The sequence below is a fragment of the Antechinus flavipes genome, chromosome 4, assembly GCF_016432865.1.
Source record: "Antechinus flavipes isolate AdamAnt ecotype Samford, QLD, Australia chromosome 4, AdamAnt_v2, whole genome shotgun sequence".
Lineage (NCBI taxonomy): Eukaryota > Metazoa > Chordata > Mammalia > Dasyuromorphia > Dasyuridae > Antechinus > Antechinus flavipes.
In genome coordinates this window covers 177,874,614-177,899,451 of record NC_067401.1, presented here as the reverse complement: position 1 = coordinate 177,899,451, position 24,838 = coordinate 177,874,614, and the positions used below count along the sequence as shown (strand labels likewise).

The 24,838-nt window shown below is 33.8% G+C and overlaps 1 protein-coding gene across 2 annotated transcripts in view; it reads right to left on the bottom strand.

Moving 5' to 3' along the window:
* Positions 1-24,838, bottom strand: part of LOC127560749 (zinc finger protein with KRAB and SCAN domains 4-like) — a 50,396-nt gene that overhangs the window by 24,177 nt on the left and 1,381 nt on the right. The window contains exons 2-6 of one of the 2 annotated variants that reach the window (XM_051995584.1): positions 23,719-24,203; positions 23,279-23,429; positions 22,426-22,508; positions 21,288-21,414; positions 14,982-15,611 (exon numbers count right to left, since the gene is read on the bottom strand). In XM_051995584.1, the coding sequence (XP_051851544.1) occupies positions 14,982-15,611; positions 21,288-21,414; positions 22,426-22,508; positions 23,279-23,429; positions 23,719-24,138 (1,411 nt within the window). In that variant the 5' untranslated portion in view covers positions 24,139-24,203. The remainder of the gene's footprint in view (positions 1-14,981; positions 15,612-21,287; positions 21,415-22,425; positions 22,509-23,278; positions 23,430-23,718; positions 24,204-24,838) is intronic. The other variant, XM_051995585.1, reaches the window with a different exon arrangement.

The following is a 24,838-nucleotide window of genomic DNA, read 5'->3' as shown; positions in this document are numbered from 1 at the left end:
ATGAAAATGCTCTTTTTGGCATGCATGTTTGTTTTTTTCTATTTTTTTTAACACAGTTATTTAAAATTTTGAATTCCAAGTTCTATCCCTCCCTTTCCTCCATGATATGGTGATCCTCCATGAGGTGAGCAATCAGATATAAGTTATACATATGCATTTATGTAAAACTTTTTCCATATTTGCTATTTTATGTAAAAAGACTCAAGCAAAAGAAAAAAATCTTTTTTTAAAGAATAGAATGCTTCAAAACAAAGTCACACAACATCAGTTCTTTCTCTAGAGGCAGATAGCATTTTTCATAGTGCTTTGGAATTATCTTCAATCTTCAATATTGCTGAGAATAGCAAAGTCATTTACTATTCTTCACAAAACAATTTTCCTGTTACTATGTACAATGTTCTGTTTTTGTTTTGTTTTGTTTTTTACTTTACCATGCATTCATTCATGTAAGTCTTTCCAGGTTTCCCTTCCTTATTTCTCAATAGCATGATAATATTCCATCACAATCTCATACACAATTTATCCAATCATTCCCTCAAATTCTAAGTCTTTGCTACCACAAAAAGATTTGATACAAATATTTTTTGCATATATAGTTTTTTTCTTTGATCTCCTGATCTAGTATTGGTATTGTTTAGTCAAAGGGTATCACATAGTTTTATAGCTCTTTGAGCAGTTTTGTAGCCTTTTGGCTATAAGAGAACTGATCCTTTTGGATCAGTTCAAAATTCCACCAACAATGCATTAAAGCACCTATTTTTCGATATCCCCTCAAACATTTCTCATTTCCTTTTTCTACAACATTATTCAATCTTGTGGATCAAATATATTACCTCACAAGTATTTTAATTTGCTTTTTTCTAATTATTGATTTAGAGTATTTTTTCCATATAACTATGCGTAGCTTTTATTTCTTTAAAAAACTGCTTGTTCAAATTCTTTGAACATCAATTAGAGATAACTCTATTTTCATAACTTTGTCTCAGATCTCTATATATTTGAGAAATGAGAACTTTATCAAAAAATGTTATAAATTTTTTCCTACTTTTTTCTCTTCTTCCACTTAACCTGAATTGGTATTATTTGGATAAAATCTTTTTAATGTAATCAAAATTATCCATTTTATTTTCCATGATTCTCCCTATTTCCTACTTGGTTGTATATCTTCCCCTTATCCATTAATCTGATAGGTAATTTTCCCCCCACATTCCTCTAATTTGCTTGTATCACTCTTTATGTCTAAATCATGAATCCATATTGACCTCATCAAACCTGGTATATGGTGTGAAGTTTTTCCACAATGCTTTCAAGTTTTCCCAGGATTGTTTGTCAAATATTGAGTCTTGCTCTAAAATCTTGGCTCTTTTGGCTTATCAAACACTAGATTATTATGGCCATTTACTTCTGTGCATTGCATACCCAATCTATTCTACTGATCAACTATTCTATTTTTCACCGAGTACTGAATTATTATGATTATCACTTTGCACGTATAGTTTGACACCTGATGTTATATTTTCATCATCACTTTTCAACTAATTCCCTTGATATTCTTGATTTTTTAGACCACCTTACTTCAAATTATTTTTTCATTAATTTCCTTGATATTCTTGATCTTTTGTTCCTCCAGATGAAATCTATTCTTATTTTTCTAGCTCCATAAAATAATTTTTGGTTATTTGATTTATATTGCATGGAATAATTAGGTGGAATTGTCATTTTTATTATATTGACTTGGTCTATCCAGGAATAATTAATATTTTTCCAATTGTTTAGATATGATTTCATTTGTGTGCAAAATATTTTATAATTATGTTTATTTAATTCCTGGATTTGTCTTGACAGGTAGATTCCTAAGTATTTTGTGGTGTTGAGAGTTATTTTAAATGAAATTTTTATTTCTATCTCTTGCTGCTGAACTTTGTTGGTAATATATAAAAATGCTAATGATTTATGTGGGTTTATTTTCTACTCTGAAACTTTGCTAAACTTGTCAATTACCTTAATTAAATTTTAATTGGTTCTCTAGGGTTCTTTAAGTCAATCATAATGTCACCTGCAAAGATTGATATCCTTAACTTTTTTCTTGTTTTGGGGGGTTAGATTTGTATAGTTCTAAGTGAAAAATTCTAAATACAAAAATTTGTATAGTTCTAAGTCCCCTACTACCATATATTTCTTTCTACAACTCATTTAATTTTTTCTTTACAAATTTGGATGCTATACTGTTGGAATCTTTACAAACTGCTAACTAATTAGACTTGATCTGATCTTACAAGAAGATGTTTTGGGCCAGAACCTGAAACAAGGTACTAAGTAGAACTAATTAGTACAATGCTTGTGTTTACACCTTAACTCATTGGAGTTCACAAGTATGCCAGATTCACAAAGTAAACTTTGTAACTTGGTGAATTCACACCTCCTTTAAAGCTCTTAGGGCCAGAGAACACTATGGGAGAAAACCCATAATCCCATTTTCTCAGAAGAGTCAGATATAAGGCCAGTGATGAGAGATCTATTCAAGAATATATTCCACTTGGCTGGCTGGTCGAGGAAGAGAGTTCAGCTGGTTGGAGAGGAGCACTCTGGTGCAGACACAGAGCACTTTGGGAGATTTCAGTGGAATTACTGCAGAAGCCCTCTCTCTGAGGCAAGGGAGAATATATTCCACTTGGCTGGCTGGTGGCAGAAGAAGAGTTTTCAGAGGATAAAGCTACGAGTCGAGAGTTCAGTGGACAACCAGATTCATCTTCATCTCACACCACTGTAGTTGGTGGCTGGGCTCCTGCACTTCCCCCACTGAGACCCAGCTGGTCTGAAAGACTCACCAGAAAGCTAGCCGAGCCCCAAGTGAAGGAGACAAGAGATTCATTCCATCTCTGTGCTGGTTGGAGGCTGAAGAAAGCAGAGGCAGAAGCTAAAGGACAGAACCTTTGGATTTGGAGATATTTGGAGGGCTCTAAGCTAAACCGGCTGTATTTTGAGAAGAACAAGAACTCCAACATTTGAACTCCAACACTATACCATTTATTTGATGCATATATATTTAGTATTGATACTTAGTTGTCTGAGGTACTTTTTAGCAAGATGTAGTTTTCTCAACTTTTAATTTTTCTTTTGTCTGAGATTATGATTGCAACTCTTTTTTGCTTTAGCTAAAGCATATTAAATTCTCTAGGGCTTTAATTTGTAGTTTGCTTTGCTTCACATGCGTGTTAGTTTTTTATTTATTTATCTATTCGTTTGTTTGTTTATCCATTCATTTATTTATTTATTTATTTTTGGGTAAACATATTGTAGGATTTTGATTTTTTAATCCACTTTGCTATCCACTTCTGTTTTATGGATGAGTTCATATCATTAACTTTCACTGTTAAGATTACTAACTGCATTTTCCCATCCATCCTAATTTTTTTCTTCTGACCATCACCTCCCCCATTCCATTTTATCTTCTTTCAGTCTTCACCTTCTCTTGTCCCCAATCTCTGCTACTTCCCTGAAGAGTAAGATGGACTGGCTTGCTCAATAATGGGCTGTGCTGGACTGTACTTTGTCAGATCACAGATGTTTCCTGTCAACTTTCTAGGTGATCTTGGGTTGGAAAATTGTTTCACTCTGTCCTTTTGTTGGTTCTAATGCAATAGAATTCATTTTGAAGTATTAAAGTTTTTAGGAGAATTGCTTATGTGAGTTGCTACCTTTACTTTGCAATCTTGTTAGATTACATCTCAATTAGCATGGTTTTGATATTTTTCCCCCCAGATTTATTCAGCAACATGTGAAAATAGTGAAGGAAAGTTATAGTGAAAGATAATGAGTTGTTTGGGGCATATAGAGTTTGAGATGAAGGACCATACAAGTGGAAAATATCCTGTTGTTAAGACATGTGGCGCTCAAAAGGGATTTATAATAAGAGATTCAGGAGTCATTTGCAGAGAGGTGGTAGTTAAAACTGGAAGAGAAAGATATTGACAATGGAAATAGTATTGAGAGAGAGAAAAACTAAGAACAGATCAATAGGAAACATCCACATTAAGAAGCTGGGGAGGTGTCACTGTTTGGAACATTGACCCTGCTGTCAGAAGGATATGAGTTCAAATTCAGCCTCAAACACTTAATACTTCTTAGCTTCCTAGGAAGAAAGGGGGGGATGGAAAAGAATGAAAGAGGGATAAAAGGAGGGAGAAGTAGGGAGGAAGGAAGGAAAGGAGAGAGGAAGGAAGGGAAGGAGTAAGAAAGGAATAAAGGGAGGGAAAGCATGACTTTCTAGCTTCCTACTACCTAAAGTAGAAAAGACAGGGTGAAACAATTAGGGATATTTTCAAAATATTATACAAGTATGGAGGTATTTTCACCTAGGGAAATCAGAGGTGGTTTTATAAAAGGGAGCAGCTTGAATCTGTGGCTCTGGGCTTGAGAATGATTATTGGACAGGAAGCCCTAAATAGACGTGAGATACAGAAGAAGGGCATCCTAAGGAAAGGGAACAGTGTGAACAAAGGATTTGGGGATCATAAATTTAGTGATAAATGTTTATGTGTGACCTTGGGCAAGTCACTTAATCCCAATTGCCCCCCACTCCATCCAAAATAATAAAGAAGCTGGAGAGAGTCAGGAACTAGTGGAGTAGCAGTGGTAGAAGTAGCAAAGCCAAGAAAGTGATAGCTACTAGAGAAAGATATAACTGGAAGAAGGGTATGGTCAATAGAATTAAAAGTTGCAAAGAGTTTGTAAAACACCACAAAGTATAAAGGCTATTGGAATTGGTGGTACGTGTGGCTTATTGAAGGAACTGACACTTCATCTTCTCTTTAATCTGAGAGGCCACATTTACACTTACACTTATTAATACTGGGACCACTTCTATGAAAACAATATTTCAAATATCTTTTGAGGCAGTCATTATCCAATTCCTATCACTTGTTGAAGGTTTTCAATTCATGTTATAACATGGGGAATTTTTTAACTTCAACTCTTTTATTAGGGAAATCCCCAGTCACCAATTTTTTGTGTCACAAAAAAAAAAAAATTCTACTTATAATAGCTACCACTTAATGGGAATGTATAAATTACATAGCTACACATACATGGGTTTGACTGGCAGTGCGATTCAATAATATAAGAAAAATTTGCACTAGGGAAAGATGCTATTTTCCTAGGACCAAGAAAGGACTCATTGGAGAGCTAAATTCTAAACTGCTTGAGTTGGCATTTTAAAAGCTATTAAAAACAGATTTTAGCTTCTTTTGGTCTGAATGGCTTCATTTGCTCCTCACTGATCTTATCTTCAATTTAAGGAATATTTATTAAGCCTCTTTATGTTCAAGGCACTCAACAAAGCAGCAGGTCTTAAAAAAGAAAAAAGCCACAGATAATATCAAGGATTTTACAGCTTAGCAAAATAGTTAAGCCATGAATAAAATTAAGTAAGAGAAAAGTTAAATAAGACCATAAGAAATTCAAGGCTAGTGAGATAGTTTATAGCTTCACAAAAGAGCTCCAGGATTTCAATGAGTAAAGATTTGGAAGTCTTTTTTTACTCCCAACAAAAGTCTTCAAATCTATTATGTATTATCTACTGCATTAGGCTTTCTGGAGGATAATGTAAAACATTATCCTGACTTAAAGACTAAGGTAGAAAAGACAGGGTGAAACAATTAGGTATATTTTCAAAATATTATACCAGTGTGGAAGTATCTTCACCTAGGGAAATCAGAGGTGATTTTATAAAAGGGAGCAGCTTGAATTTGTGACTTGAGGATGACTATTGGACAGGAAGCCCTAAATAGAGGTGGAATACAGTAGAAGGACATCCCAGGAAAAGGGAATAGCATGAACAAAGGGTCTTGGGATCATAGATTTAGTGATAAAGAACAAAAAAAGTAGAACTAGGAGTCAGTGTCAAAGAAATGAACAGGTTTCAACAATTATAATTTTTATTTTGGGCTTCTTTTTAAGTTACATGTCACTCATTTCCATCCTTTTTCCCCCCTTAAAAAAAGGGTATAAGAAGTACCATTATAAAGGAGACTGCTGGTAGACATTTGTCCATCAAAGAGCAATGAGTTCAAAGAATGAAGTCTTTTTCTCTGACAACTTAGATCTCAAGAGACCACTGTCCCATTATCAAAAACATAATTTCTGACAATAAACTTGAGATACAATTCAAATTTTTTCTCCAGGAGAAAATAATTCATAAGTGCTACTAGAAGAGTATTGTGTTCTTATGTCTAGAGACTGTATGTGTAATCCTTATATTAAGAAATCTGGGAATTTAAAGCCATCTTAATGTATACTGTTTTTACCTGCATAATAAACTCTTCTTTTCTTATACTTTTTTATTTTGGTTTAGTTTGAATTTTGTTGCTCTTTGTTTTTGTTTTGTTCAAAGCTGGCTCTTCCTACCTCACTCAGGATGAAAATATAATGAATATTCATGGACTTGATGCCATTACTGATTATTATGGGAACTTTAACTTGGGCTGATCTGCCGTGATCTGCCACTTCAGAGTATTCCCATACCAAACTTAAAGAGAGAATCTAATTGGCTTAGCACAATGTTATTTCAGAACTTAGAGCTCAAATGACTTACTAGACTCAGCTTTCCTAATAGGTGGCATATGGTAGGAGTTTAATAAATGTTTACTGAGTGATCACATCCAGCTTGAACTTTCCAAATGAGTTTTAACAAAAATTTATCAAGCAGCTACTATCTCTTAACATTGTGCTAGATAGTACAAATGGAGAACAGAAAAGACATGATTTATAACCACAAGGAATTTATATGATGATAGAGACAAAGCACTTGCACAAGAAATAGTAAAATAAAATGAATGCAAGGAATGAATGCAAAGTACAATATATGTGGCAGATGACATGGTAAGAATTATCAGATTAACTGGATGAAAATATAGCTGAAATATTTTTTAATTCTCACCTCAAAAGAATAATATACTCAAAGTTATAAAGCAATATGTCATAATACTAGTTTGAATCTAGATGCTAACACTTATTATTTCCTTTATCCCATGAAAGATCCTGAAGTTTTATTCAATGTATATTTATTGTGATTTAGTCATTTCAGGCATGTCTGACTCTGTGACTCCACTTGGGGTTTTCTTGGTGAAGAAAGTGGGTTGTTTTCCATTAGTTTCTCCAGCTCTTTTTACAGATGAGAAAACCAAAACAGAGTTACATTACTTGCCCAGTATCGTACAGCTAGTAAGTATTTGAGGCCAGATTTGAACTCAGGAAGATGAGTCTTCCTGTATTCATTGCATCACCTAACTCCCCCAAGAAATATTTAGAAAGTTTATTTATGAAAGGGTTAGAGAAGATAACCTTCAATTTAAGAAAATTTTTATAACTAAGCATTATCCTTTGGAAGAGGATTTAAAAAAGGAAGAAAGAAGGGAAAGGAATTAAAGAGGGATAAAAAGGAGAGGGAGGGAGGAAGGAAAGGAGAAAGGAAGGAAGAAAGGAAGGAACAAAGGGAGGGAGGAAGGAAAGTATGTCTTTTACTGATACCTAGAGGCCCAAGTTTTCAAAACCTGCTTCAGTCAATAGAAAAAACCTAATTAAACTTGTGAACTCTAATAAACAAAGCTGAGTTAATAATCTAATTTGTGAACTCAAATAAACAAAGCTGAGTTAGCTATTCTCTGCCATAACACCAGCAAAAAGCTCCTGAATGCTTCTTTTAATACTTTGCTCTGATTTCATCAAAACAAGGTTATAGCTTCAGAGCTTGCAAACTTTAGAGAGCATCTATTCTAGCCTCTTTCATTTAACAGATAAGAAAAATGAGGACTATAAAGGTTTAAAGTGACCAGCCTAATATCACATGGTCAGTAAACAATACAGTGGAAATTCAAAGTTAGGAATTCTAAACTAAATTGATGTTAAATGGTACTGCCTCTGTGGATAATATTCTTAAAAAAACATTCAAAAGTCCTCCACTGGGAGCCAAAGGTATAATTTAAAACCATTCATATCATTAGATGTGAAAATATAATATTATGATGCCTCTATTGTTTACAACAATCAGGAGGACTATTTATTATTCATTGCACATAGTTTATTTTAACCAGAAGAATAAAAGATACTAGTGTTGGGCATAATGCATCACACACATTAAGTACATTTTAACTGTATACTGAACTGAATCAATATCAGATTATTTAGATTTGAAGTCCGATTCCAATACTCACTTGTCTCATCCTCATTTGTAAAATGGGATTAATAATATTTGCACTACCTTATAAGTGAGAAAATTAAATTTATTCTATATCATTTTTATTGATGCTATTTACAATTAATAGGCAGTTAAAGAACAACTGCCTAAGTCACAATTCTTTATCTCTGGACTTACTTCAGGAATTCAGCTGGCCTGAAATCTAGGTATCACTAGATTAAAAACTGTTCTATTTTTGCTTCAAGGAAATCTGCTACACTGGAGGAATGTAAGTAGACACTAGGGACTCTGGTCTGGTACCTTTATACCCCCATTCTAACCTTCACAGATGTCTGGTTTGCTCTCCAAAGAAGACTGCCCACTATCTCTGATGTTTAAAGTGAACTCAAAGAATGAACATTTCTTAGGCACAGAAAGTAAGGAAGAGGGTTATTGTGAGTCACTCATTCACAATTTACAACCAATCACAATGTTTCCTATGTTTCAACTCTGTAACCAATTATATTGACTTCACCATTCATAATGCTGAACTCTTGTAAGCAATTACAAGTTGTTTCCTACCTAAGAAATTCCATTTTTTGTTCCATAGTCCCTCAAAACTATAGAAGGGAAGTGTCATTCTCCCTGCGGTCTTTGACTTAACTGAGGCAGGCACTGACCTAATTTACTACAGAGTTCATGACCCTGCTCACAAACTATTATCTTGCTTGGAGAGATTGTGCTTCAGTCTACTTTTTTAGAATTTTACTTATGACACAGAGCTGTTGGGAGAAAAGTGTTTGTAAACTCATAAAGAATCTACTAGATAGGTGAGTTATATTATTACTATTAATGTGGGCCAAGTGCTATCAAATAGCATTGCTATTATATAATTAGCTCATATTGTATCAAAACATATTCATTTTTGTTTCCTTAAGAAAGTTTCATGCATAAAAATCTAATAAGCTCATTAAGGGCAATTCATTAAAGGTAGGCAATGTAGTTTTGATTTCTTTTGTTCAATGTCTACTACATGATTTTGCATTAAGCAGGTCCCATACACACACACACACACACACACACACACACACACATACACACACACACATATTTATATTTGACTAAAAATAAGAATTCACCTTTGGAGTAAACAAAACAAGAGCTATAAAAACTAATAATCATAAAGAAAAAATAAGAAGATCACTTATTGATAAATTTTTTGCTATTGTTACAAAAAGAGATGTTGTTATACCATAAAGGATTTGGGATCAGACCTAAATGGAAGGCCCAAAGAGTACAGCCATGCAAAAGGCTATAACTATTTGTAATGTTTGTATTAAATGATTGTTGATCTGTTGATGCATCTTACTTTCTGGCAGCTATAATCTCAAATGAAGAGCCCTTTATGGGAATAGAATTAATATTTCCCTGTATGTAATGCAAGAAGCAGTGATAAAAGCAAGCAGAAGAAAATTAAGTTATGAACTATTACAGACAGTGTAACAGTGCTTACCAGTAATATCTAGCCCAATCAATACTTTTTAAAAATGAAGTTTTCTGTCGTAAGAAACAGTATATGGAAATCTGGGAAGATATATATGAACTGATACAAAGTGAAGTGAGCAGAACCAGAAAAATCTACATAAAAATAACAATATTGTAAATATAATAAACTATGAAAGACTCAGTAATTCTGATGAACATAACCACCCAGAATTCTAAAAACTCATGATGAAAAAGCTCACCACCTTAAGGTACAGAACTGATGGACTCAGAGCTCTAGATGAAGTATATATATATATATTTTCCTTTCTTTCTTTTTATTGACTTTGCATGCACCCTTATCCTACAAATATAGCTAATGTTTTGCATGAGTTCATATATATAAGAGGTATTGTACTTTCTGGATTTTTTTTTAATTGTTAGGGTAGAGAATGGAGGAAGGGAGAGAATTTGGAAATTAAAAACAAAAAAGACCATTGAATTTGTATGAGATCAAATATTAAACATATGACAATAAATGGGGATATGAGACTTTAATTATGAGGAAGTTTTGAAAAGTTTTCTTGCAAGAATTGAAATGTTTGCTGGTATAAAGTTTAGCAAATTAAGCATTGAGTTTATATAGGAATGAAGTGTCTTCTTACCAAAGATTATTACCATAGTTATTCAATTCTTATTCTGCACTTAATTCTCTATCATGTAGAATGTATTTATTTTCCCTATCATGTAGAATAATATTTGGACTAGATGATACAAAAATGGTTAATAGAAAATTAATACCCAAGACAAGCAGGAATGTATTACAGTCACCAGACCAGATGAACTATATCCTGAGATATTTAAAGTAGCAGCTGTGACTACTGTACTATTGTCAGTGAAGTATAAAAAACCAGGCAAAATGGAAGAGGTACCACAAAACTAAAGAAGGGGAAATATTCTGATTTTCAAAAAAAGTAAAGAGAATATAACCTATACATCAGTGAACCTGACTTTTTGTTAAGAATAGGCCACATTACTAAATTGCAAATGAACATTTAGAAAAGGAAGTAGTGATTACAAAGAGTCGGTATGTCTTCATTAAAACAAACCATGTTTATATCAATAAAGACAGAAAAAGCTTTTTACAAAGTTCAACAATCATTTGTGCTAAAAATCCTACAAAGAACATGCATAGGTGTTAGAATCCTAGTGTTAACACAATGGAATTGACAGAAACAATGCTCATTGGTTCACACATTAGAGCAAATCCTTACAAAGTGTTAAGTCATTAGAGTTGATAGAAACAATGTTTAAGTTAACATCTGTGAGAGTTCACATATTAGCTCACAAGTTCTGGATATTCACAAGTCAGAAACCCACAATCCCACTCTCTCAGAGGATGAGTCAACCTTTGGTTCACACCTTTAAGAGATCATATATAAGAAGAGCTTCAGTCAGTCAGTAAATTGAAAAGATTGAGAGGGGAGCGTCAGTTGGAGATTGAGAACCAAGATTCAGAGGGAGCTGGAGGCAACAAAAGACAAGCTGCAAGAGTTCTTGGAACCAAGGAGGGAGAGAGGCCTCTAAGAAAGTTAACCAGGTCCAGGGAAAGAGATAAGACTTGGAAGGAGAAAATAAACGTTTGGATTTTATCAGCTGACTGCATTTGAAGTGATTATTACTTTGACCTGAACTGAAACTAAGGCTGCCTCCAGAAAACCTCCCCTGAGAAACCTGCACCCAGAGAGAACCATCATATATTAGAAAAAAGAAGAACACCACACATAGGATTTTAAATGTATTTTAAAACTATCTGAAACCTAAAATGCATTTTATATGCAATGAGAAACACTAGAAGCTTTTCTAAAAATACAGGAGTAAAGGAAGGATATCTTTTCTTTTTGCTATTTGACAGAATTCCAAAAATGCTAGTAGTAATAACACAAGAGAAAGAAATTAAAGAAATAAACACAGGCAACGAAAAGATGTAACTATCCCTATTTTTTGATGCCATAAGGAATCAGCAAAGAAAAGACAATGGACCCCTTCAGTTAAAATGCAGGTTGCAATATAAACCTACAAAAACCAATGGTATTTCCATATTACAATAATAAAAACTAGGAAGTAATAACAGAAAGGCAAAGTACCATTTAAAATAACTACAAAACGTCATGAAGTGAATCTATAATGTATAAAGTAATGTAGTATCTCCAAAGATACAAGTGTAAAATGCTACTTAAAGAAATACAGAACTCAAATTAATTAGAAGAACATTGAAGTACTCAAGACAATGCTATAGTAGTAATTTACGGACTCAGTGCTCACAGTAAATCAGTCTAGCACCCGGATACTTTATAGAGCTAGACAAAATAATAACAACAATAAAATCATTTAGAGGAATCAAAGATCTAGAACATTAAGGGAAATGAAGAGATATATTTGAAATAAGGGAAGAATAGCACTTTCAAACAGCAATCTATGTCACAAAGGAGAATTTATCAAAAGTATTTTGTACTGTTAAGAAAATTAGATCAATGAAATAGATGATACATGGAAGAATCAGAAATAATTGAACTCAATAATGTAGTGTTCATAAAACTTGAAAACATAAATTACTTAGGAAAGAATTTCCTATTTGATAATAATTACTGGAAAAACTAGAAGTAGTGGCAGATATTGGGTTTACACCAATAAAATACATCATATACCACAAAAAGATAAAAATACTTAGGTGACTTGAATATGAAAGATCTACTTTTAAAAAATCAGAAGAGAAGTAAATCATATATCTTTCTTAAGATTCAAATTGCATACATTTGAAATTTTTTCACAAATAAAGTAAATGTAACCAGGATAAGAAGGGAAGCAGTTAACTGAGAAAACAATTGAATCAAATATTTTGGCTATGGATATAACAAAAATATATATCAAATTAGTGCAAATATATAACAGAGAGCCACTCTCCAATATATTGGAGGTCCAAAGATATGAAGAAGAGAAAAACAACAAATTATTAACAATCATGTGAAAGAATGGCCTCAAATGTCTAATGGTAAGCGAAAAGCAAATCAAAATAACCCTGAAGTCTCTTTCTCTCATACCCAGGAAAATGACAAAGATGATAAAAGATAAGAATAGTCAGTGATGGAGATTAGAGGATATGGAAAACCTTAAAGAGTTTTTTTGGTGGAGCTGAATATACTTTTTTAAGTATTCTGGAAAGCAATTAAGAATCATGTGAAAAAAGCTACTATGTTTACAGCTTTTGACTCAGAGACTCTACTGTAAAGTTTTATATTGGCCAAGGTCAATAATAAAAAGAAAGGCCCAACATATACCAAAATACTTATAGCAGCACCTTTTATGGTGATAAATAACTGGTAACATAATAGATGTCCTTTGTTTTGGGAATAGCTAAAGGAGTTAGATACATGAGTGTAATTGAATATTTCTAAGTTATAATAATGACGAATGTGACAGATACTGAGAAGCATGGCAAAACTTATGAGAACTGATGAAAAGTGAAACAAAACCAGGAAAACAATCATAATGACTACAACAATACAAGAAAACAACTGAAAATGATAAAAGTTGGTCCCAAAGAAGAGATATGAGAAACACAAGACTTTTTCAATGTCATATTGGCTAAACTTCTCTTCTCTTTAAAAAAAAAAAAAAGTCTTTATTATAAGATATGGCTTTCTGGGAGGGAATGGTTGAAATCAATTCAATATAAAAACAAAAGATTATCAACAAAAGTTTATTTTTTTAAAACTGAACTATAAAAGACTGAACTTATTTTCTTTTGGGGGAAGGGGAAACAAAGTCACTAGAGCAGAGAAATACTGTATAACAGTAAAACATATGATTCTCAATATTCTTTGGGACAAATGGAGAAAAGAAAGCTAGATCTTTTTAATCTTTTGTATCATAGATCCCTGTGCAGTCTGGTGAAGTCTATTTTTTTAAATGTATAAATAAAATATATAGGATTACAAAAGAAATCAATTATGCTGAAATAATCAACTTAAAAGACCTCAAGTTAAGAATTGACTTAAAGAAGTTTCTGATGGTGAGCCCCAGCAATCGGAGTTTGGTTCTGTGTTGTTTAATATGTGTATCAGTGACTTGAAGAAAGTGTGCTGGATTTTTAGTAAGAAGAATCAAGTTCTGCTCAAATAGTAGTTTTGCTAATTAGTGTGTAATTTAGAACCTTAACATCTCTGAGTCAATTTTTTCATTTATAAAAAGAGGGTTCAACTAAATGGCCTCTAATTTCTCTTCTAGATTTAATCAGATTAACAGACAAAACAAAGATGGGAGGCATTGCTAAGACATTGATGGAAAAATTAGGATCCTAACACATTCTGAAAGATTTTATATTTGGCCAATTCTAATCAGATAAAGCACAGGTGGAGTAAATGTAAAGTCTTACACTTGGGTTCAAAAATCACTTTCACAAGTATAAGATGGGGAAAGCATTGCTAGTTCACATAAAAAAATATGGAAGATATGACAAGTTTCAAGTTCAACAAGACAATGTAATAAAAGCTAACATAACCTTAGGCTAAATGTAGAAAGACATAAGAGTGGAGTAAGTGATCCTACAGCCTTAGTTATATCACATCTGACATATTGTGGTCAGTCATGGGCACCATGTGGGAAAGACACTGATAAGCTAGAGTGTCAGGAGGAGAACAACCAAGATGAAGATGATTTCATGAGGGTTATTTGAAGGAACTAGGGGTTTAGCCCTGAGAAGATATATCTTTCTAAGTATTTGAAATTTTTTCATGGAAAAGGGATAAGACTTGTTCTATTTGGTCCACAAGTATAGCCATGAGTCGAAGTGCAAAGAAGTGGATATTAGCTTTAGTGAAATGGAAAATTTTCTGATAATCAGAGCTATCCAAAAGTGGACTCAGGAGGTAGTTGGTTGAAATCTTTAAGCAAAATCTGGATGGCCACTGGCCAGGTATTTTACAAAAGAGATTCTTGTTCAAGTATGTGGTCTCTGAGGTCCTTTGAATTCTGATACTATAATTATACTCTGAGGTGGCATTTCAAAATACTTTTAACTTTAGTATTTATTAACTAGTTACACTAATAAAGCTTTGTTTATTGTGGTTTCTTTGATGTTATGTAATAAGGTAGAAATTCTGATTAAAAGCTCTTCCACACTCATTACACTAAGGTTTTTCTCCTGCATGGATTCTCTGATGTTCCACAAAACTTGTGGTTCCAGTAAAATTTTTCTCACATGCCACACATTTATATAGTTCTTGTCCTTCAATATTTCCCCACTCTGTTTCTACCTCTTCCTTACCTTCACAGGCTTCCCTATGCTCAGGACCATGAAAAAATCTATTATCAATGTGGATTCTCTGATGTCTGAGAAGATGTGAACTCCTCCTGAAAGCTTTTCCACATTTACTACATTGATACGGTTTCTCCCCGGTATGGATTCGGTGATGTTCAAGAAGGCTGCAGCTCTGACTGAAAGTTTTCCCACAGTTATCACATTCATAGGGTTTCTCCCCTGTGTGGATTCTCTGATGTTTAATTAGATCTGAGCTGTGACTGAAGGCTTTTCCACATTCTTCACACTCATAAGGTTTTTCTCCAGTGTGGATTCTCTGGTGTATAACAAGGGCTGAACTCCCTATGAAGGCTTTTCCACATGAATCACACTCATAAGGTTTTTCTCCAGTGTGAATTCTTCTGTGCTTACTCAAACCTGAACTTTGAGCAAAACACTTCCCACATTCATCACATTTATACTGTCTTCTTCCAGTAGAGTTTCTCTGCTTTTTTTCTAACCTGCTTTCTTGTTCACCAGACTCTCCACCCACTAGACCCTTGGGAACTTCTCCACTAAGGTGGCAAAGTGGGTGCAATTCTTCAAGAAGTTCTTTTTTTTTAACTGATTTTCTGATATCCATACTTAGTTCACCATCTGAAACAATAAATACGTCATTAAATGTTAATGTGATATGCCAAAGGCAATGTCCTTTAGTGGTAAGAGTCTTGATTTTTAATTTAGTTTGCATAACATCTTTGCACTTGATTTCTGTTTTCCCCTTCCTAAGCCTCAAGCTCCTTCACATGTAAAATGAGGATAATAAAATGTATACTACCCAATCCTTATACCTCAGAGACTTGTGACAAAGACGTTTTGTAAGTATAATCTATGGTGCTGAGATGTAAAACAAATCACATTCCCCGCCTTGGGGGTTTTCTCTAGAGACAAAAATAAATAAATAAATATGATCTACTTTAAAATAATTTTTAAAAATCTGTGGGAAATTGAAGAATAAAGATCTTTAATGTTTACTAAGAATACACACTTATCTTTCTATATCTATATCATTGCATCTGGAGGCTGATGATATGAAAATTAGACAGAATACTAAATAAGAAACTTAGGTACAGGGATGGAGCGAAGATGGTGGAGAGGACACATGCATCTATCTAAACTCTTCCTTGCCCATTTTTCTTTCATGAACAGCCTCGGAATTAGTGTTTGACTGAAAAACCCCACAAATATTGGGAGTATATCACATTACCAACAGAAGATATCCTTGAAACTCGCCAGAAAAGCTCTGTTTTTGCTCATGGACAGGGATGATTAGACTAGGCACAGACCTCAGGCAGTCATTGAGAACACAAAGGTAGCTAATGCTGAACAAATCGGAAGGGAGGGGAGGGGGGAGGTGCAGTCTCAGCCAGTAGAAAATTTGTGGGGAGAACTCTACCACACTGTGAACTATTTTGCCCTGGCAGCAAACCTGGCAGATCAGCAGAGAAGCTATAAACGCAGGGGGTAAAGGCTATAACCCCAAAAGCTGGAGTCTCTTGGGATCTGGTGACACCCACCCAGCACCTGGAATGACTCAGCAAGCTCTCAGAGCACAACCACTGTGCCAATGCTGTTCCACTGCTGCTTCATTGTTACTTCCTATTGTCTGTAGAAGAAGCTTGGTAATACCATACTGCCCAAAAAGCAGACCATATTTGTTTTTGTTGTTGTTGTTGTTTTGTTTTCTTTTTTGTCAAAATGAGTAAAGCAAGGTGATACATACAGAGTAACGGTAAAAGGCTGGAGCAGAATCTACTATGCTTCAGGTGAAGTCAAAAAAGCAAGGGTAGCCATGCTGATCTCAGATTAAGCAAAAACAAAAATTGATCTAATTAAAAGAGGTAAGGAACGGCACTGTATCTTGCTAAAGGGTAGTATACATAATGAAACAATATCAATATTAAACATATATGCACCAAGTGCTGTAGCATCTAAATTTTTAAAGAAGTTAAGAGAGCTGCGAGAAGAAATAGACAGCAAAATTATAATTGTGGGAAATCTCAACCTTGCACTCTCAGAATTAGATAAATCAAACCACAAAATAAATAAGAAAGAAGTCAAAGAGGTAAATAGAATACTAGAAAAGTTAGATGTGATATCTCTTTGGAGAAAAATGAATGTAGATAGAAAGAAGTATACTTTCTTCTCAGCAGTTTATGGAATCTATACAAAAATTGACCATATATTAGGACATAAAAACTTCAAATTCAAATGCAGAAAGGCAGAAGTAGTAAATGCATCCTTTTCAGATCACAATGCATTGAAAATTACATTCAATAAAAAGCCAGGGGAAAATAGATTAAAAAATAATTGGAAACTAAATAATCTCATCCTAAAGAATGATTGGGTGAAACAGCAAACCATAGACACAATAATTTCACCCAATAAAATGACAATAATGAGACATCATACTAAAATTTGTGGGATGCAGCCAAAGTGGTAATTAGGGGAAATTTTATATCTCTAGAGGCCTACTTGTATAAAATTGAGAAAGAGAAGATCAATGAATTGGGCTTGCAACTAAAAAAGCTAGAAAATGAACGATTTAAAAACCCCTAGTCAAACGCCAAACTTGAAATTCTAAAAATAAAAGGAGAGATTAATAAAATTGAAAGTAAAAAAACTATTGAAAAAAGTAAGAATTGGTTCTATGGAAAAACCAACAAAATAAACCCTTGGTAAATGTGATTAGAAAAAGGAAAAAGGAAAATCAAATTGTTAGTCTTAAAAATGAAAAGGGAGAATTTTCCACTAACGAATAGGAAATTAGAGCAATAATTAGGAGTTACTTTGCCCAACTTTATGACAATAAATTTGATAACTTAAATGAAATGAATGAATATTTTCAAAAACATAACTTGCCCAGATTAACAGAGGAAGAAGTAAATTGGTTAAATACTCCCATTTTAGAAAAATAAATAGAACAAGTTATTAATCAACTCCCTAAGAAAAAATCCCTAGGACCAGATGGCTTTACATGTGAATTCTATGAAACATCTGAAGAACAATTAACTCCAATGCTATATAAACTATTTGAAAAAATAGGAATTGAAAGTGTCCTACCAAATTCTTTTTATGACACAGACATGGTACTGATAACTAAACCAGGCAGGTTGAAAACAGAGAAAGAAAATTATAGACCAATCTCCCTAATGAATATCGATGCAAAAATCTTAAATAAAATATCAGCAAAAAGATTACAGGAAATCATCCCCAGGATAATACACCATGATCAAGAAGGAATTATACCAGGAATGCAGGGCTGGTTCAATATTAGGAAAACTATTAGCATAACTGATTGTATCAATAACCAAATTAACAAAAACCATATGATCATCTCAATAGATGCAAAAAAAGCATTTGATAAAATCCAACATCCATTCCTACTAAAAACATTAGAAAGTATAGGAATAAATGGACTTTTCCTTAAAATAATCAGTAGCATCTATTTAAAACCATCAGTAAGCATCATATGTAATGGGGATAAACAGGAACCATTCCCAGTAAGATCAGGAGTGAAATCACTATCACCCACTATCACCATTACTATTCAATATTGTATTAGAAAAAGCTAGCTTGGCAATAAGAATTGAGAAAGAGATTAAAGGAATTAGAGTAGGTAATGAGATAACCAAATTATCACTCTTTGCAGATGATATGATAGTATACTTAGAGAACTCCAATGATTCTACTAAAAAGCTATTAGAAATAATCCACAACTTTAGTAAAGTTGCACGATACAAAATAAACCCACATAAAGCATCAGCATTATTACATATTACTAACAACATCCAACAGTTATAGAGTTACAAAGAGAAATTCCATTTAAGGTAAGTGCCGATAGTATAAGATATTTGGGCATCTATTTGCCAAGGGAAAGTCAGGAACTATATGAGCAAAACTACAAAATACTTTCCTCACAAATAAAGTCAGATCTAACCAACTGGAAAAATATTAAGTGCTCTTAGATAGGTCGAGCTAATATAATAAAGATGACAATACCACCTAAACTAATCTATTTATTTAGTGCTATACCAATCAGACTCCAAAAAAATATTTTAATGACTTAGAAAAAATAACAACAAAGTTCATCCGGAAAAAACAAAAGTCAAGACTTTCAAGGGAACCAATGAAAAAAAATCAATGAAGGTGACTTCGCTGTACCTGATCTAAAACTAGATTATAAAACAGAGGTCACCAAAACCATTTGGTATTGGCTAAGAAATAGACTACTTGATCAATGGAATAGGTTAGGTTCACAAGACAAAATAATCAATAACTTTAATAATCTAGTGTTTGACAAACCCAAAGACCCCATTTGGGATAAGAATTCACTATTTGACAAAAACTGCTGGAAATTAGTATGGCAGAAACTAGGCACTGAACCACACTTAACATAGTACACTAAGATAAGGTCAAAATGGATTCATAATCTAGTCATAAAGAATGAAATTATAAATAAATCAGAAGAACATAGGATAGTTTACCTCTCAGATCTGTAGAGGAGGAAAGAATTTGTGACCAAAGAAGAACTAGAGATCATTATTGATCACAAGATAGAAAATATATCAAATTGAAAATATATCAAATTGAAAAGCTTTTGTACAAATAAAGCTAATACAGACAAGATTAGAAGGAAAACAATAAACTGGCAAAACATTTTTATAGTCAAAGGTTCTGATAAAGGACTCATTTCCAAAATATATAAAGAATTGACTCTAATTTATGAGAAATCAAGCCAATTGATAAATGGTCAAAAGATATGAACAGACAATTTTCAGATGAAGAAATTGAAACTATTTCTAGCCATATGAAAAGATGTTCCAAGTCATTATTGATTAGAGAAATGCAAATTAAGACAACTCTGAGATACCTCTACACACCTCTCAGATTGGCTAGGGTGACAGGAAAAGATAATGCTGAATGTTGGAGGGAATGTGGGAAAACTGGGACACTGATACATTGTTGGTGGAATTGGGAATACATCCAGGCCATTCTGGAAAGCAATTTGAAACTATGCTCAAAAAGTTATCAAACTGTGCATACTCCTTGATCCAGCAGTATTACTACTATATCCCAAAGAGATCTTAAAGAAGGAAATGGGACCTGTATGTGCAAAAATGTTTGTGGCCGCCCTCTTTGTACTGGCTAGAAAGTAGAAATTGAGTAGATGCCCATCAATGGGAGAATTGCTGAATAAATTGTATTATATGAGTGTTATAGAATATTATTTTTCTATAAGAAATGACCAGCAGGAGGATTTCAGAAAGGCCTGGAAAGATTTACATGAACTGATGCTGAGTGAAATAAGCAGGACCAGGAGATCATTATATACTTCAACAATAACACTATGTGATGATCAATTCTGATGGACATAGCTCTCTTCAACAATGAGATAAACCAAATCAGTTCCATTTGTTCAATAATGAATAGAACCAGCTACACCCAGTGAAAGAATTCTGGGAAATGAATGTGAACCACTACATAGCATTGCCAATCCCTCTATTTTCTGTCTGCTTGCATTTTTTATTTCCTTCTTAGGTTAATTTTACATTATTTCAAAGTCCAATTCTTCTTGTGCAGCAAAATAACTGTGTGTGTGTGTGTGTGTGTGTGTGTGTGTGTGTGTGAAGTCTCTTCAACTATGGGAGGAGAAAAGAGTGTTTCTACTACTACATGGAAATATACATATATATATATTGTATTTAACATATACTTTAAAATATTTAACATGTATTGGTCTACTTGCCATCTGAGGGAGGGAGTAGAGAGAAGGAGGGGAAAAGTTAGACAGAAGGTTTTGCAGGGTCAATGCTAAAAAATTACCCATGCATATATCTTGTAAATAAAAAGCTATAATAATAATAAAAAAGAACCGCAATGATGGAATTCACACATATAAGAAAACTGTGATTTTCTAACTTTGTAAAAGTCCTTATTAACATAAGGAACCTGTCAGTTTCTACAAAAATGAAACAGTGGCAAAAAGAATTCTGGACTAGATTCAGGAGACTTGGATTCTAATTATAGCTCTGCCATTAAGTAGGTAAATGAGTATGAGTAAAGCATTCAGCCTTTACGCATTTAAATTATTTTTAAGATTTTTATAGGTCCAAAATTTTATGCTCTAAATCATCTCAAAGCTCTCCTTCTGGGGCAGTCCCTACAATTTAGATTCATAATTTATTTGATAAAAGGTCCCATAGCTTCTAATGACAATGCAAGCCAAGAAACAAAAGTTTAAATAAAGACTAATTCTTCATAAATTCTTACCCAAGGAAATCATGTCCCCATAATTCTCCTGACTGTTACTTCTGTAGAGGGTCATTTCAGTTGGCTCCAGATGCCCCCATTCATCCGAGCTTAGAGACAAAACTTTATCCTCCATCTTCAGCAACCCCTGAAACATTAAGGAAATCTTCCCTCAATTTCTATTATTTCATTGCTGAGATCTATTGAGAATGCTATAAAGGAAAAAGAACTTAGAAATAACGGTACAAGCATTTTATCAAAGAGCAGGATAATAATCTTTATAAAGAAAACAAAATCAACAGCTCTTAAAAGAAGGGAAGAAGTATGATATAATCACATCACAAACCATAAATATCTAGAACAAGCAATTCTATCTAAACAATGAGATATGTTGCAGACAACTTAGAAAACAAAGTACTGTGCTCATAAAAACTAGAGATATCAACTAGGGCAAATAAAACTAGATTTAAAAAAAAAAAACAGATCTAAGTAAAGAATTTAACAGACAAAATGTCATAGAATTAATAACAGTCGAGGGAAGATGGAAAAGATTAATTATAAAGATAAGGGTGGAGATATGGACAAAAGGGAAAATAATCTCTTCTGCAACGCGGAATTTAAAGAATATATAAAAGATAAATATCAACTGAATATTTTAAAGATTAGTCTTGTCATTTAATCATTTTCAATCGTATCTGACTTTTCATGACTCTATTTGGAGTTTTCTTCGGGAAGATATTAGAGGAGTTTGCCATTTCCTTTTCCAGATCATTTTATGTTAAAACTGAGATAAAATAGGGTTAGGTGACTTACTCAGGGTTCACACAGCTAGTAAGTATCTGAGACCACACTTGAACTTGGAAAGATATACCTCTTTCTGACTCCTGGTCTGGCTCTCTATGACCTAATTGCCTAAAGCTAGTATAGATATAAACTAAATGAAAAAAAAAAGGTACCAATGTAGGCAGCAGCATTTGATTTAAAGTTTAAGAAATATGATGATTAAGAAATTTGGTCATCTATAGATTAAATATGAATAGGTCTTGTATCAGGATCAAAGAAGTTTATTGAACAGGTTCTAGAATAAAGGGAGAAGACAAGCTCATAATTAAGCAGTAGCTATGGGGGCTCTGTGAAGACTTGTGGGGTTGTAGCTCACCTGAACCCTTGGAGTAGGAAGCACAACGGCTGTTTCTGGGTCTTTATAGCTCTCTTTCGGGAAGCAGGCAGAAACTTGGAGGGCTATGAAAAAAAAAGGAGTCTTGATTGAGAACAGGTCTGCCATGTGGCCTCCTCTCATTCTGGAAATAGGAATCTTTAATTTATATATTAAATATCTACATCCATATGATATGTTCAAATTGTAGAATATATTCCCCAAAGTCCAAAGTTCTTGTCATTCTTAAGGCTAAAACAAATACATAGAATTTCATTTGCTTTATTCACATTATATCCCTAATGTATGGCACCACAGGTGCTTTCTAGAAGTGGCCTTAAGAATAGTGTGGAAGAAAATGGGAAAAAAGGAAGATGCTTCCAAGCAGCTGCCACATAATCACAGACATGCAATAGCAGATAATAATGATTACATGCAATAATAAGATCACACCATCAATGCCTTAGGAAGGAGATATCCTAGAATGTTCATTTTTTCAGGAAGTCTCTTCAACTATGGGAGGAGAAAAGAGTGTTTCTACTACTACATGGAAAAGACATCCAATGATTTCTACACTGAGCATAACAGGAGAGTTAGATTAAATTCATGGTTAGATTGCACACTTAGAATTAAAAGAAAATCTGTTTTTAGTACTATTTTTGAGACTTATAAAAATACTTTTTAAAAATACTACTACAGTCTCAGTAGTACATCTCTGAAAGACACTCAAAGTAATTGACAAGGAGTTTAAAAAGTATTTGTGATTGTTGTCTCTATTACTCTTCCTAAGAATATTTCAATCAAAAGGGCACTTCTTTTCAGTTTTTGGAAGATCTCCGAGAACCCTAACACTCACCTCTCTCTTGGAGGGAGTGGAGTTCCTGAGATTCACACTTAAATTTGGTCTCCACAGGCTGGAGCTGTATACTCCACTGAGATTCCTGGGCTGAGCTCAGAGGAGTCATCTTGTTCCAGAGCCTTTCCTTTCCCTGTATACTGGCTGGGACCTGGAGGCAAGCAATTAGGTACATTTTTGCTTCTGAGAGAACCACTGTGAGACCTAGAAATAACACCTCAGAAAAAACAGCACTGACATAAAATGAAACAGAAGGAGAGAGCCTCAAGTACACAATTCATTATAACTTTAATACAAAAATAAATAGAGGATAAGTTTTTCTCAATCATTAAAGTAATATCCAAGCCTGAAAGGCTTTACTCCTTTAACCTGACTTACTCTCCCAGAAGGTTAATATAATTAGATTAGTATAAACCAGTAGAGTAATTCTTCTTTTTTACCTGCTGTCCTGATTCATCAAACTCTTTTTCCAAATCTTCCAACAGGCTGACTGCCTCCTCTCCAGTCTCTGGATGATGGTTCAGGACCCAAGACTGGAGCTCCTCAGGTAGGATACTCAGGAATTGTTCCAGCACTAGCATTTCCAGGATCTGTTCTTTTGTACAACTTTCTGGCCTCAGCCACAGACAGCAAAGCTCCCTGAGCTGACTCAGGGCCTCCCGCGGCCCAGGAGTATCTTGGTAGCAAAAATTCCTGAATCGATGCCTAGACATCTCCCAGTTAGAGGAATTGCTTCTGTGCAGATTAGGTTTCCAAATATAATTGTGTTCCTCCTCTTCTTCTATCTTCACTGCCAGAAACTCCAACTGTTTTTTAGGAGTTTGATTGTTCAAGGTTGCAGCACCCCATGATGTTGCCATTCTGAACTGGAATAGTTCATTAGGGGGCTCACTCCAGCTGGGGTTTTTGATTTTTCAGGAAATTCCTGAAGGATGAGAAATTATTATAGAATCATGAAAAAGTCAGCTAAAAGCTACTTTATATACCTGTTATTAGAGGGCTGGTCAGCAATAAGGAATTCCTGAAAGTTGTGTTACAGTTGAAAAGGATAACAGGGAATTTGATACAGACTGGAGGAGGAATCACTTATGATGGCACCTTTGTTATGGTTATGTAGATAAGAACAGAGCAGAGTAAAGCTGGATTCAGACAAAGATTAGGCTATTGTAATGCACCAATTATCTATGTGATGTCTGCTGTGAATCTTAAAGTTGTTTTTTTTTTAATTGGAATAAGGATAGAGGAGGAAGTCAACATATAGGAATTGTGAACCAGAAAGCACGAATAGCATAACGAAGAGCATATAGTTATATGCTTAAGGCTTTGAAATGTATATAACTAAACTGGACATACTGCTTTAAGGTAATTCTTGTGTTTTATATACACCTAAGTTATGAGTAGTAATTTAAATCATTTTCCCTAATACAAGATGAATAAACACACGCCAGTAAGAACTTTTTATGAAGAGTTTAGAACTAAAAAGTGATTTGACAAAAGGCTCTGTATCTCATTGACCAGTTTCTATTATAACGCAACCCCAGGAAAACGAATGAAGAAAAA